This window comes from Malaclemys terrapin, chromosome 2 (assembly GCF_027887155.1).
Source record: "Malaclemys terrapin pileata isolate rMalTer1 chromosome 2, rMalTer1.hap1, whole genome shotgun sequence".
Classification (NCBI taxonomy): domain Eukaryota; kingdom Metazoa; phylum Chordata; order Testudines; family Emydidae; genus Malaclemys; species Malaclemys terrapin.
This window is the reverse complement of record NC_071506.1, coordinates 42,733,492-42,749,428: the sequence shown is the minus strand read 5'-3', so window position 1 is coordinate 42,749,428 and position 15,937 is coordinate 42,733,492. Positions and strand designations below refer to the sequence as shown.

Genomic DNA, 15,937 nt, shown 5'->3' with positions numbered 1-15,937 from the left:
GATCAGTAGCTTGAAGGCAGAAAATCTTCAGTGCTCCTGTTAACTCAGGGTATGTCTACACTACGAAATTAGTTCGAATTTATAGAAGCCGGTTTTATTGAAATCGGTTGTATACAGCCGATTGTGTATGTCCACACAATAAAATGCTCTAGGTGCTCTAGTCGGCAGACCGCGTCCACAGTACGAGGCTAGCGTCGACTTCCGGAGCATTGCACTATGGGTAGCTATCCCACAGCTATCCCACAGTTCCCGCAGTCTCTGCCGCCCCTTGGAATTCTGGGTTGAGATCCCAATGCCCGGATGATGCAAAACAGTGTCGCGGGCGGTTCTGGGTACATGTCGTCAGGCCCCTCCCTCCCCCGTCACAGCAACGGCAGACAATAGATTCGCGCCTTTTTACCTGGGTTACCTGGGTTACCTGTGCAGACAACATGGAGCCCGCTCAGCACAGCTGAGCTCACAGTCACCATATGTCCTCTTGGTGCCGGCAGACGTGGGACTGCATTGCTACACAGCAGCAGCTGCTAACTGCCTTTTGGCGGTAGACGGTGCAGTAGACTGGTAGCCTTCATCGGCGATCTGGGTGCTGGCAGCCGTTGGGCTTGCCTTTTGGCAGTAAATGGTGTATTATGACTGTTAGCCGGCCTATTACAAGTCGGGTCATCGCACATTAGCAGAGTCTTCCCTGAGCAGCAGCTCGTGCAATAGGCCTGAAGACCATCGTCATACACCGCCCCGTATTTGCTGCCAAGCACCCAGAAAGATGCCGAGGGCTATCAGTCACGCTGCACCGTCGTCTTAAGATGTAAAAAATAGATTTTCTCTGTATTCATTTGCTTCCCCCTCCCTCCGTCAAATCAACGGCCTGCTAAACCCAGGGTTTTCAGTTTAATCTTTGGGGGGGACCAGTCTGTGACAGTTGTTTGTGTCTCTCCCTGATGCACAGCCACCGTTCTTTATTTTAATTCCCTGTGCCTGTACGCCATGTCGTCACTCGGCCCCCCTCCCTCCTTCCCCTAGGCCGTCAGATACTACGTTTGCGCCACAGCTCGAGCCGAGAAGCGGTTCGCGCCTTTTCTTTGAATTCTGGGTTGAGATCCCAATGCCCGGATGATGCAAAACAGTGTCGCGGGCGGTTCTGGGTACATGTCGTCAGGCCCCTCCCTCCCCCGTCACAGCAACGGCAGACAATAGATTCGCGCCTTTTTACCTGGGTTACCTGGGTTACCTGTGCAGACAACATGGAGCCCGCTCAGCACAGCTGAGCTCACCGTCACCATATGTCCTCTGGGTGCCGGCAGACGTGGGACTGCATTGCTACACAGCAGCAGCTGCTAACTGCCTTTTGGCGGTAGACGGTGTAGCATGAGTGATAGCCGTGGGGCTGGCAGCCGTAGGGCTGCATTGCACCAGCCCCTTCCAGGCGATGGTATATTATGACTGGTACCCGTCGTCATCGTACTGGAGTGGCTGTCAATCATGGCCACCTGGGCAGACATCCTACTGTCTCGATGATGACGGTTACCAGTCATAATATACTATTTTCTGCCAATTGCCCAATATTGTCTGCTAAGCACCCAGAAGAGGCCGAGGGCGATGCTGGGTGCTGGCGGACGTGGGGCTGGCAGACGTGGGGCTGCATTGCTACACAGCAGCAGCCCCTTGCCTTTTGGCAGATGATGATATATTATGATTGGTACCCATCATCATCGTACTGGTATGGCTGTCACTCATGCTGCAGCGTCGGCTGCCACCTTAAGATGTAAAAAATAGATTTGTTCTGTGTTCATTTGCTTCCCCTTCCTCCGTGAAATCAACGGCCTGCTAAGCCCAGGGTTTCCAGTTTAATCTTTGGGGGGACCATTCTGTGTGACAGTTGTTTGTGTTTCTCCCTGTTCCTGTACCTGTACGCCATGTCGTCACTCGGCCCTCCCTCCCGCCCTCCTTCCCCTGGTCCATCAGATACTACTTTCGCGCCTTTTTTCTGACCAGGCGCCATAGCTAGCACTGGGATCATGGAGCCCGCTCAGATCACCGCGGCAATTATGAGCACTATGAACACCACGCGCATTGTCCTGGAGTATATGCAGAGCCAGAACATGCCAAGGCGAAACCCGGACCAGGCGAGGAGGCGATTGCAGCACGGCGACGAGAGTGATGAGGAAATTGACATGGCCATAGACCTCTCACAAGGCACAGGCCCCAGCAATGTGGAAATCATGGTGTCACTGGGGCAGGTTGATACCGTGGAACGCCGATTCTGGGCCCGGGAAACAAGCACAGACTGGTGGGATCGCATCGTGCTGCAGGTATGGGACGATTCCCAGTGGCTGCGAAACTTTCGCATGCGTAAGGCCACTTTCATGGAACTTTGTGACTTGCTTTCCCCTGCCCTGAAGCGCCAGAATACCAAGATGAGAGCAGCCCTCACAGTTGAGAAGCGAGTGGCGATAGCCCTGTGGAAGCTTGCAACGCCAGACAGCTACCGGTCAGTCGGGAATCAATTTGGAGTGGGCAAATCTACGGTGGGGGCTGCTGTGATCCAATTTGCCAGGGCAATGAAAGACCTGGTGATAGCAAGGGTAGTGACTCTGGGCAACGTGCAGTCAATAGTGGATGGTTTTGCTGAAATGGGATTCCCAAACTGTGGCGGGGCCATAGACGGAACCCATATCCCTATCTTGTCACCGGAGCACCAAGCCACCGACTACGTAAACCGCAAGGGGTACTTTTCAATGCTGCTGCAAGCCCTGGTGGATCACAAGGGACGTTTCACCAACATCAACGTGGGATGGCCGGGAAAGGTACATGATGCTCGCGTCTTCAGGAACTCTGCTCTGTTTCGAAAGCTGGAGGAAGGGACTTTCTTCCCGGACCAGAAAGTGACCATCGGGGATGTTGAAATGCCTATCGTGATCCTTGGGGACCCAGCCTACCCCTTAATGCCATGGCTCATGAAGCCGTACACAGGCAGCCTGGACAGGAGTCAGGACCTGTTCAACTACAGGCTGAGCAAGTGCCAAATGGTGGTGGAATGTGCATTTGGACGTTTAAAAGCGCGCTGGCGCAGCTTACTGACTCGCTCAGACCTCAGCGAAAAGAATATCCCTATTGTTGTTGCTGCTTGCTGTGCGCTCCACAATATCTGTGAGAGTAAGGGGGAGACCTTTATGGCGGGGTGGGAGGTTGAGGCAACTCGCCTGGCCGCTGATTACGCGCAGCCAGACACCAGGGCGGTTAGAGGAGCACAGCAGGGCGCGGTGCGCATCAGAGAAGCTTTGAAAACGAGTTTTGTGACTGGCCAGGCTACTGTGTGAAACTTCTGTTTGTTTCTCCTTGATGAACCCTCCAACCCCTCCCCCCCCCCCGACCCGGTTCACTCTACTTCCCTGTAAACCAACCACCCCACCCCACCCTCCCCTCCCCCTTGCAGAGGCAATAAAGTCATTGTTTTTTCACATTCATGCATTCTTTATTAGTTCCTTACAGAGGTAGGGGGATAATTGCCAAGGTAGCCTGGGATGGGTGGGGGAGGAGGAATGGAAAGGGACACACTGCATTTTAAAACTTTAACTCTTATTGAAGGCCAGCCTTCTGATGCTTTGGCGATCATCTGGGGTGGAGTGACTGGGTGGACGGAGGCCCCCCCACCGTGTTCTTGGGCGTCTGGGTGAGGAGGCTATGGAACTTGGGGAGGAGGGCTGTTGGTTACACAGGGGCTGTAGCGGCGGTCTCTGCTCCTGCTGCCTTTCCTGCAACTCAACCATACGCTCGAGCATATCACTTTGATGCTCCAGCAGACGGAGCATTGCCTCTTGCCGTCTGTCTGCAAGCTGACGCCACCTATCGTCTTCAGCCCGCCACTTGCTCTGTTCTTCCCGCGATTCAGCCCGCCACCTCTCCTCTCGTTCATATTGGGCTTTTCTCATCTCCGTCATTGACTGCCTCCACGCATTCTGCTGTGCTCTATCAGCCTGGGCGGACATCTGCAGCTCCGTGAACATCTCGTCCCTCGTCTTACGTTTTCTCTTTCTAATGTTCACGAGCCTCTGCGAAGGAGAAACATTTGCAGCTGGTGGAGGAGAAGAGAGAGGTGGTTAAAAAAGACACATTTTAGGGAACAATGGGTACACTCTTTCATTACAAGGTCGCATATTTCGGCTTGCAGGCAGCCATCGTAGGCCACAGTGTTTTGGCTTTTTTAACCTTCTTAACATGCGGGAAAGGTTGCAAACAGCAGCGCATTTCCCATATCAAGGATGAATTGGGTTGTCCATTTAAAATGGGGTTTCAATGTAAAAGGAGGGGGCTGCGGTTTCCCGGTTAACATGCGGCACAAACACAAGTAAACCACCCCCCCCCCACACACACACACACACACGATTCTCTGGGATGATCACTTCACCCCTCCCCCCCACCGCGTGGTTAACAGCGGGGAACATTTCTGGTCAGAAGAGCAGGAACGGGCGCCTCTGAATGTCCCCCTTAATAAAATCACCCCATTTCAACCAGGAGAGCTTTCTGGAGATGTCCCTGGAGGATTTCCGCTCCATCCTCATACACGTTAACAGACTTGCTTGCTTTTTTTTTTGTAATGTTTACAAATATTTACAAAGTTACACTCACCAGAGGTCTCCTGTGTGCCCTGAGGGTCTTGGGTGAGTTCGGGGGTTACTGGTTCCAGGTCCAGGGTCACAAACATATCCTGGCTGTTGGGGAAACCGGTTTCTCCGCTTCCTTGCTGCTGTGAGCTACCTACAGTACCTCCATAGTCATCTTCCTCGTTCCCCGAACTGTCTTCCCTGTGTGTTTCTCCAGTGAGAGAGTCATAGCACACGGTTGGGGTAGTGGTGGCTGCACCCCCTAGGATCGCATGCAGCTCCGCGTAGTAGCGGCAAGTTTGCGGCTCTGCCCCGGACCTTCCGTTTGCTTCTCTGGCTTTGTGGTAGGCTTGCCTTAGCTCCTTAATTTTCACGCGGCACTGCTGTGTGTCCCTGTTATGGCCTCGGTCCTTCATGGCCTTGGAGATCTTTTCTAATACTTTTCCATTTCTTTTACTGCTACGGAGTTCAGCTATCACTGCTTCATCTCCCCATATGGCGAGCAGATCTCGTACCTCCCGTTCGGTCCATGCTGGAGCTCTTTTGCGATCCTGGGAGGACTCCATGACGGTTACCTGTGCTGATGAGCTCTGCGTGGTCACCTGTGCTCTCCACGCTGGGCAAACAGGAAATGAAATTCAAACCTTCGCGGGTCTTTTCCTGTCTACCTGGTCAGTGCATCTGAATTGAGAGCGCTGTCCAGAGCGGTCACAATGAAGCACTGTGGGATAGCTCCCGGAGGCCAATAACATCGAATTCCGTCCACACTACCCCAATTCCGACCCGCAAAGGCCGGTTTTATCGCTAATCCCCTCGTCGGAGGTGGTGTAAAGAAACCGGTTTAAAGGGCCCTTTAATTCGAAAGAAAGGGCCTCGTTGTGTGGACGTGTCCAGGCTTAATTCGGTTTAACGCTGCTAAAGTCGACCTAAACCCGTAGTGTAGACCAGGCCTCAGATAAATCTTTAAGATTGCAATTTGAGACCAGTTGCTTGTTTAAGGGAAGAGAAACTCAAGCCATAGAAAGAGTTGTAGGAAAGGGTTTGGAAGTTTGGTCTATACAGTTGGAGAACTGAAAATCTAGAAAGTGTTTAAGGGTATGTCTACACTACGAGAGTAGTTCGATTTTACTTAAAACGAATTTGTGGAACCGATATTACAAAGTTGAACGTGTATCCACACTAAGGACAGTAATTCGACTTTCTGAGTCCACACTAACGGGGCAAGTGTCGACATTGGAAGCGGTGCACTGTGGGCAGCTATCCTGCAGTCCCCGCTGCCCACTGGAATTCTGGGTCGAGCCCCCAATGCCAGCTGGGGCAAAAAATGTGTCGAGGGTGGTTTTGGGTAACGGTCATCATTCAACCCTCACTCCCACCCTCCCTCCGTGAAAGTGCCAGCGGGCAATCAGTTCGTGCACTTTTCTGGTGATTGACAGCGCAGACACCACAGCACTGCGAGCATGGATCCCGCTGCGATCATCGCTGCAGTTATGGCCGTTGTCAACACCTCGCACCTTATCCACCTTTTTCAGAGGCAGATGCTGAGAAATCGGGCGAGGAGGCTATGGCAGCGCGGTGAGGACATTAAGTCTGAGAGTGGCACAGACCTCTCACAAAGCACGGGACGTCGCACCGTGAACATCATGGTGGCAATGGGTCATGTTGATGCTGTGGAACAGCGATTCTGGGCCCGGGAAACAAGCATGGACTGGTGGGACCGCATAGTGCTGCAGGTCTGGGATGAATCACAGTGGCTGCGAAACTTTTGCATGCGTAAGGGAACTTTCCTGGAACTTTGTGAGTTGCTGTCCCCTGCCCTGGAGCGCAAGAACACCCGGATGTGAGCAGCCCTGATGGTCCAGAAGTGAGTGGCCATAGCCCTCTGGAAGCTTGCAACACCAGACAGCTACCGGTCAGTCGTGAACCAATTTGGAGTGGGCAAATCTACCGTGGGGGTTGCTGTGATGCAAGTAGCCAACACAATCATTGAGCTACTGCTCTCAAAGGTAGTGACACTGAGAAACGTGCAGGTGATCATAGATGGCTTCGCTGCGATGGGATTCCCAAACTGCGGTGGGGCTATAGATGGAACTCGCATCCCTATCCTGGGACCGGACCACCAGGCCAGCCAGTACATTAACCGAAAGGGCTACTTTTCAATGGTGCTGCAAGCACTGGTGGACCATAGGGGACGTTTTACCAACATCGTCGGATGGCCGGGCAAGGTTCATGATGCTCGCGTTTTCAGGAACTCTGGTCTGTTTAGACGGCTGCATGAAGATATTTACTTCCCGGACCACAAAATAACTGTTGGGGATGTGGAGATGCCTATAGTGATCCTCGGGGACCCAGCCTACCTGCTAATGCCCTGGCTCATGAAGCCCTATACAGGCACCCTGGACAGTGAAAAAGAACTCTTCAACTACCGGCTGAGCAAGTGCAGAATGGTGGTGGAGTGTGCTTTTGGACTTCTGAAGGGGAGATGGAGAAGCTTATTGACTTGCTCTGATCTCAGCGAAACCAATATCCCCATTGTTTGTGGAGCACACAACAAGCTGCAATATCTCTGTAAGAGCAAGGGGGAGACTGAGGCAAATTGCCTGGCTGCTGATTATGTCCAGCCGGGCAATTAGAGGAGCCCAGAGAGACGCACTGTGCATCCGGGAAGCTTTGAAAGCTAGGTTCCAGAGTGAGCAGGGTAACCTGTGACTATTAAGTTTGTTTAAACAGAAGCTGAACCTGCCCCCGTTTCTTTACCCAGTTAATGTTGACTATCCTCTCCAGTTACCAACCCCCTTCCCCCCCTTCCAACACACCTTTAAAAATAAAATAAATGAAACTTTGTTCATTAACACAGTTTTCTTTATTAAGGATTTCGTGGTAAAGTGTTGAAACTGGGACGCAGACTGTGGTGGGGAGCGGGAGTAGTGATGGAAAGGACGCAGTGCTCTCCTTTCATGTTCCAAGCAATGATCCTAGCGTTGGCCAGTTCCTGCTGCCGGCAATCCGGCCAGCATGAACTCTGCCCCTGTCCCACCCCCCTTGCGGCTGTCCCCGGGAAAAATCCCTGCATGCTGCCCCTGTCCCGCCTCCACCGCGTGGCTGTAAACCACTGGTTACAGTTATGTAAAGGAACAGGCAATCGGTCCCAATACTAACATTCCCCTAATTCAAAGCAGGTCACCATGAGTGATATCACTCTGATGAGGATTTTGGAGACCGAGAAAGAGCGCATGCTGCGTGAATGCCAGCAAACACCAGGGCCGTATGCCGTCATGCTTTGCCAGGCAATGATCCCGGAGTACTTGCTGCTAGCCTGGCACGGAAAAGTTTCCTACCATGGAGGACGCAATAAGGCCACTCTCCCCAGGAACCTGATGCAAAGGCTTTCACAATACCTCCAGGAGAGCTTCGTGGAGATGTCCCAGGAGGATGTCTGCTCTATCCCCGGACATATTGACAGAATTTTCCAGTAGCTGCACTGGCAAGGACTAAAAACTAAAGCGCCTAGGGCAAACTAATCATGAAAAACCCATTGTTAAGATAGCATTCCTATTCTGTTCAAAATAAATGTTTAAAACACTTACCTACTGATCCTTCCCCTGATTCACGGTCCAGGTTACCGCCTTGGGAGGGTTGGTAGGGGATCTCCATGAGGGTGATGAAGAGATCCTGGCTGTTGGGGAAATCAGCGTTGAAAGCGCTGTCGACTGCCTCATCCTCATCTCCTTCCCCATCTGCAAACAGCTTCGAGGAAGCGGCTGTCGACAATACCCCATCGTCAGAGTCCACGGACTGTGGTGGGGTAGTGGTGGCGGCAGCACCTAGAATGGAATGCAGTGCCTCATAGAAACGACATGTCTGGGGCTGGGATCCGGAGCATCCATTTGACTCTTTGGTCTTCTGGTACCTTTGTCTCAGCTCCTTGATTTTCACGCGGCATTGCGTTGCATCCCGGCTGTATCCTCTCTCCATCATGGCTTTGAGATCTTCTCGTAGATCTTTGCATTCCGTTTTTTCGATCGCAGCTCCGAAAGCACGGACTCATCGCCCCACACAGTGATCAGATCCAAGACTTCCCGATCAGTCCATTCTGGGGCCCTCTTTCTATTCTGCGATTGCATGGTCACCTTTGCTGGGGAGCTCTGCATCGTTGCTAGTGCTGCTGAGCTCGCCACGATGTCCAAACAGGAAATGAGTATCAAACTGGCAGACAGGAAAAGGAATTCAAATTTTCCTGGGGCTTTTCCTGTGTGGCTGGTGGCTGGTCAGAGCATCCGCGCTCAGACTGCTGTCCAGAGCGTCAACAGAGTGGGGCACTGTGGGATAGCTCCTGGAGCTATTGGCATCGAATACCATCCATACCTACCCTAATTCTACATGGCCATGTCAAATTTAGCGCTACTCCCCTCGTGAGGGAGGAGTACAGAAATCGATTTAAAGAGACTTCTATGTCAAAATAAATAGCTTCGTTGTGTGGACGGGTGCAGGGTTAATTTGAGTGAACACTGCTAAATTTGACATCTACTTCTAGTGTAGACTAGGCCTAAGTGATATCGGTCTGGCTTCAACTTGTGCAGCTAAATGTATGCCTCCCCCAAATTCAGATTTGTGCATGCAAATGGCACTTGATGTGTCCAAATTGGGTAGACCAGCAATTTCCCTCATTGTCCACAGAGCATTACCTGGAGGTCTGCAGAGAGCTGGTTGATCAAATGATGTTGACTGCTCCCTGTTTCCTGTTAAACTACATTCAAAGACAGCTGCAATTATAATAAATACTTTCCTAATCATCTTTCCATGTAAGCAATTGCTGTAGTTGCCAATGGGAGAGGGAGGTAGTTCCCAATAAAATATTTCTGTATAAGGAAGTCCACATGATGAAAGCTGGGAAACCCTTCAGGTCTTATCTACCTGATTTGGGCATGTAAATGCTGTCTGCATAGCAAAATCCAGTTTGGGGGCATGTGAAAACTTGGATGTTAACACTTCAGAAATTACCTCTTAAAAAGGAATCCCATTTTGTTTTGGGAATCATTGTAGACTACTGCAGTTTCCAAAACACTGCTGGAAAAGGCTAGTTTAGACGCTATTGATTAGAGCCAAGGCTAAAGACCTACTCTCACAATGAAGGGTCTGCAATGAAAATGGTATCCTCTACTCTTCAATTCTGATATTACTCCCCTGAAAAGCATCTTTCTGTTAAACTCAGAGCTTTCCATAAATCAGATTTTTGTGCAAGCCTTTAGGAAGCTCTCTGTACTGCAGCTTAGTTTCATAAGGTGCCTCTTCTCTTATGGCAAAAAGCTAGTCTTAAAATTATATTATGCAAGAAGATTTTATGTGTATGTCATGAGTGGCAGGGTTGCTACATAACCTCCTGCCACCACATAAAACATGCAAGTGCTTGTTCCTACTGGATGTTGGTACTGTTACATCAGAGGGGAGAATCCATCCTGACTTGTCTTCAGCATGAGAGTGCTGAGATTCTTTAAGGTGAAGCTGTTTTGCCTAGGAAATGGTCAACTTTAGGTACAGCTGAGCTGGTGGTGTGCATTTTAAAACTATTATGTTTAGGTGGTGGCTAAGGACATGTCTGGATAGGAAAATTATACTTTTTTTTTTATTGAGGTGTGCACACAGGGAGTTGTACTGGTATAAAACTGTTCTAACTGGTAAAACTTTCCCATGTAGATGAGACCTAAACCTGAGCTAAGGTCTTACCTTTCATCCACAGTAAGGCTGTAGCTGTCAACCTAACCCTTGGTATAGATGTAGCTAGGTTGACAGAAGAATGCTTCCATTCCAATACTGCCGCTTGGGTAGGTCATGTTCAACAGCAATGCTAAAAACCCCTCTCTTGCTGTAAGAAGTATCTACGCTACTGGCGCTACAGTGGCAGACCTACGGCATGGTAGCAGTGCCACTGTAATGCCTGTAGTATAGATACAGCCTGAGAAAGAGCTGGCTTAGTTAGCTAAGGTCAACCTAAACTCTCTACTACTTTTCCTAGTTAAGACCTGGGCTGTGTCTTCACTGCAAAAAAGTGAGATAGCTATCTCATTTTAAAATCCTAGTGGAGACAAACGTACAGGTAGTTTTACCTTGACTAGCTATGGCAACGTAAAAACTATCTGTACTTTGTCCCCAATAGGATTAGGAATAGAGCTCTTAATGTAAAAAAGCACACCTTTTTTGTTTAAAAAATAAATAAATAAAAATTAGTTGTTTTGGTTCCTCCCTGAACTGAACTAGAAAATCTATCTTGCTATATGCTATTTTCTGTCAAACTTTAAAGGGGACAGGAGGAGATGACAGTGTTCTATTTGTATGCAGATTCTACAAGGGTAAAGGGAATCCTATAGCATAAATAATCTTACATTACTCCCTTTCTGTGCATTTAAGATAGTTTTACAGGTCAGAATAGCAAAAGATTTCACACATTCTTGTAGCTCTTGACCATTCTGGCTAAAGGGATAATGTTAATTAAGGTAGTGCCAGAAAGCTATTCAGTTGTTAATAGTTTATTGGAGAAACCCCTTCACTCCATGAGACAATGGATGATTTATACTGATCAGGTTACAATGGTGTGAACATATATGTGCCCTGGAATTTCATACGTATTATCTGCTACTTTAGTGCATAAAGAATACTGTAGGACTTGCCAAATCAGAATCTGTCTAATGAAATATCCTGTGTCATTAATGATTTATGCTAAATGCTGCAGAGGAAAGCATAAATCCACATGATTCTGAAATGTTTTGGTGGAGGGAAGGCAGGATTTCCTCTTTACTTCCAGATAATAGCTTAACTAGGAGTCATGGTTTTAAACTTCTTTTTAAATAACATTATTCCACCCGAGGTGTATAATACTCCTTGAAAGTAACACCCATTTATTGGTAGATCTGATAATAGTAGTAATACTACTACTACTTATGTAGTATGTGATCTTAAACTGAAATATTGACCCTCTTTATATAGTTCTTGTACTGGATTACTAGAACAAAATCATTCAGATACCTTCTCAGCTGAACTGTTCAGTCAATAACTCTCACTGGACATCAAAAACGGGCTATATCTGAAGGTAGAAGACATGAAGCTGTGATATAAATAGTTTTTGCAAAAAGCACATTTATCCCTTGGTCATGAGATTAACCTACTTCAGGGGTCGGCAACCTTTCAGAAGTGGTGTGCCAAGTCTTCATTTATTCACTCTAATTTAAGGTTTTGCGTGCCAGTCATACATTTTAACGTTTTTAGAAGGTCTCTTTCTATAAGTCTATAATATAGAACTAAACTATTGTTGTATGTAAAGTAAATTAGGCTTTTAAAAGGTTTAAGAAGCTTCATTTAAAATTAAATTAAAATGCAGAGCCCCCCGGACCGGTGGCCAGGACCCGGGCAATGTGAGTGTCACTGAAAATCCGCTCACGTGCCACCTTCGGCACATGTGCCACCGGTTGCCTACCCCAACCTACTTCTTATTACTGTTCATCTTCCAGTCCCCATATCTGTTTGATACTCTGAGTTTAATTTCTAATCTAGTGGTGAATTGCGTGGTGAAACCTCTGAAAATTCCTCTCCAATAGTGTGACCCTGTACATACATTCCATATCACTTATCTGCTGTTTTAATAATGGTTAAGTGCCATCCCTGCTGAATAATTCACTTTTAGTGCTACATAGACAAGAGATGATCAGGTGCCCTAAAGTAAGAAAAGATTCAAGCAGGTAAAACACTCTGAAGGAATGGGGTAAGAAGGGTAACAATGAGGGAAGTACATGGCTCCATAGACGAGCTTGTGCGCAAAAGTCATAGGTTTTGAGTCATGATTTTTTTTTTAAGTATATAAACAAATGATTGATAATCCCTGCCAGCAGCTTCACTGTAGGCATCTTGGTAAAAGTGAATCTTGAGGAGAGATTTTTGATGGCAGTGCTAGTAGTTTTATTAATTAGTTTGAGGAGGACATCTTTGCAATAGAAGTAGTGGAAGAAAATGTGAAGGTACTTGTGAACCTGGCAAAGTGGACAAACTGATGTTAAGTGTTACTGGCGGAGCAAATGAGTGGGGTTGATTTGATGAGACACAAGTAGATATATAGGGAAGACAATATTGTAGGTTTTTTGTCTTTGAATTTAAATATAGTTTTCACTGCAGGAGGGAGGTGCTAGCTTTAGTTTCACTCAATATAAATATTTGTTAATGCATACTACGATAAATTATGGTGGTGAACAGTCTGTAAGGCTCCACCTAGCGGCCAAGTTCTCAACTTTTCCTTTCAGAGACTGTTGCAAACATGTATACCTCGCTGAATCACATATCTGCTAACTTGCTAGTGACTATCACCTTGTTACATTTGTATTGTGTTGTTTTATAGGTAAATGGCTTTCTTAGACAGTATGTCTTTATTTTCTGAAGATGTTCTCTTGAGATTGTCCAAGCCTTTTATTTGAGACAGGTCCCAACTGACCAACCTTGTTTGACAACGTTCTGTTTACTAGTCCTTTAAGTTATTAGATGAGGCTGATTCTGCAGCATCACTGCTGTTGCTGAGTTGTTTTTTGCACTGATACCATGGTGACAGGGAGCATTACAAATACTTAGATTTCTAAATCTGTAGTCTGAAGCATGCCCTGAGCTTTAACAAAAATTATGGCTGCCTTTTCCTGTTTCTGTTGAAAATGTTCGCCCTGCTTCTGATCATGTACATCTTAACTTGCATTCTAGCATGCAGCAGAGGATGGACTTGTACACACAAATGGCACGGCAAGGACAATGCCCAAAGAATGGATTTGCATTTAAAGGTCCCAGCAGTTAGACTTTCTTAGAAGAGACGGTAAGGCTAAAGAACACTAGCATATTACTTGGATGTCTGATTACTATTACAGTTAACTGCCTTTAAATCCTCATTTGTATAGGCACCTTGCCAGCTGTCAATACATTCTCCTCCTTGGAAAATTGCACTCTGTTTCTGTAATCTTCACAGAACACATAATGTCACTTACTGATTTAAAATGGTCTCTTGGTTCCCTGACACTTGCCTATCTAAGACACTTTTACCCACAACTGGCACTTGCTGTGTAGGCACTGTACATCCCAGTTCTTCTAAAACCACGGTGCATTGCCAGTGGTGTTGGAGTAGGTAGTCTTCAAAAGAAAGTGAGGGGTGAAGACTTAAGGAAAAGAACCTCTTTAGAGTAAAGAATCTTATTCCCAAAGTTGCATCTTGGCATAAAACATTAATTTGGCAACGCTGGTCTCAGATGCCAGGTGGGGTTTGGTTTTTAAAACTAGATATGTAATCAGGGGAAAAGTGATCATGTTCCATTCCCAACAAATGCAGTTTTTGATCGGCCCTTTCCATTTGCAGAAAGGCGGGCTATCCCATGGGCATAATTAACTTCTACATGTAAATCTTCACTTACTGTAACTTTGCTGCTACAGCATCTGCGTAACTTTTCTCCTTGAATCTAGCGCAGAATCCACCATAGCCATTTTAAACAAGATGAAACATTTCAGCTAGTTAAGGGTTACCCATACAGATTCATTAGCTGGGTTGCTGAAGCCCAATATCATGGTCTGATAACCTAAGGAGTGTACTTTGTTGAATAAACTAGGATTTGTGTGTTAGTGAAATGTGTCCCGCCTTTTCTAGTAAAAAAGCTATAGTGTTTGTATGTAAAGTAGTAAGTTTTGCATGATCTGGAGGCTTCCAAAAATTCAGTTTTCACTGTTCGTTACTATAATTATTCACTTTATTGTAAGAAATGATAGACTTCATGTTAAGGAAACAATGAATAAGAGCAGAACAAAACCTATGTACATAAATAACATTCAAATTCATTGTGTATTTCATGCAGATTCCTCCTAGCTTTCTGATGTTTGTGAACAATTACAGCCAGACAATTGGAGATTGTTTGATTACATTCCTAGTTCTTCTTTCGGTCAAGCCAGCTGTTCACAAGAAAAATCACCAGAACCTTGGAAATCATCATATTGACCTGTATCTAATTTTTAAAATATGAAATACACAATGTCCCAGAGACTCACATACACACATTCTCACTGGAACCACTGAGCCCTTCACTGAGAGCACAAGTTCAGAGATCACGAGTCCTGATTTTTTTTTTTTTTTTTTTTGTCTATACAGAAAGTATTAAAATGCTTTTCACATGAATAGAATTATAGTTTAGATTAAACTTTCTAGATTCAGGACATTATCTTAATATACAAAGGTATGTTTGAAACATCCAATAAGCCCAAGTTTTTTATCTAATTTGCACACAGTATAACGTTTTTATGTATATTAGGACCTTTAATTATGCATTCAACATTTTTATAAAACATTGTTTTCTTGTCTTGTACATATTTGATTGTTCTGTGCAAAAAACCCTCTGTATACTTTGACAGATTCTAGCCAGGATTACTTTACACAGTGCAGAAATGGTTATAAATGTAAAATGATTACCTGAAAATTACTGTAACTTTGTAAAATACATGAAGTGTGAAACGTTAAATGTTTTCTCTCCAACTCTTCTTTCATCTTGTACATTGATTATATGTATAATGTGTATTTAAGTGAATTTTACATAGAGTATAATGGGAAATATTCTCAAATCAGTCTGCAACAGGAATTAAAAGATGGATGCAGTTAGCCTCAACTGACAGAAGGTAACTGCATCAATCCCATTTCTGATGTCCCCATCCTACCACCTACCAGATTCTTTGCATGGCGAGTTTTAAATGGCTTTCTGTCCAAGAGAAGTTCTCATGATCATGATTCATTGCAAGACTCAACTTCAGAGGAGTACTAAAATCAATTTTGAGAGGCCTGGCTGGCTTAAACTGACAATGGAAGATGGAAATTCTTTCCTCTAAGTTACCTGTTCTTATCTAGCTCTCACAGGTAGAAACTGAAAGGTGTTATGATCCGATAACTGACAGGTTAATATGTTCATGCTCTCTGAACAAGTGTCCATTGGCCAAAAATCACCAACACAACTGGCAGTCCTTGCAGAGGTCAAGGTTTGAATACATAAACTGATCTATTCTTAATCTCACTTAAATGGTTGATGTCCTTCTGGAACAGACTTGTGATCTATTAGCAAGACTGTATAGCAAGCCTGCGCGCGCTCGCTCTCTCTCTCTCTCTGTGTGCTGCTACTTCAGCTTCTAGTTCTGTCAAACTAACTTGTTCCATGAACTTTAAACTATTTTTTTTCAAAGCAAGGAGGAAAAAAAATCCAATTTTGAATGTGACTAAAAATGAAAAATATTTTGGATAATGAGGTTTTTGGTGCAATAGAAAGGTGTGTTGTTAGAAGGCATAGATG

At 46.1% G+C, this 15,937-nt stretch overlaps 1 protein-coding gene across 3 annotated transcripts in view; it reads left to right on the top strand.

Moving 5' to 3' along the window:
- ESRP1 (epithelial splicing regulatory protein 1) overlaps nt 1–15,121 on the top strand; it is a 69,124-nt gene extending 54,003 nt beyond the window's left edge. For all 3 annotated transcript variants that reach the window (XM_054018434.1, XM_054018433.1, XM_054018432.1), the window contains exons 14-15: nt 13,332–13,440; nt 14,465–15,121. In XM_054018434.1, coding sequence (XP_053874409.1) covers nt 13,332–13,422 — 91 coding nt within the window. In that variant the 3' untranslated portion in view covers nt 13,423–13,440; nt 14,465–15,121. The remainder of the gene's footprint in view (nt 1–13,331; nt 13,441–14,464) is intronic.
- The last annotated feature ends 816 nt before the right edge of the window (nt 15,122–15,937 follow it).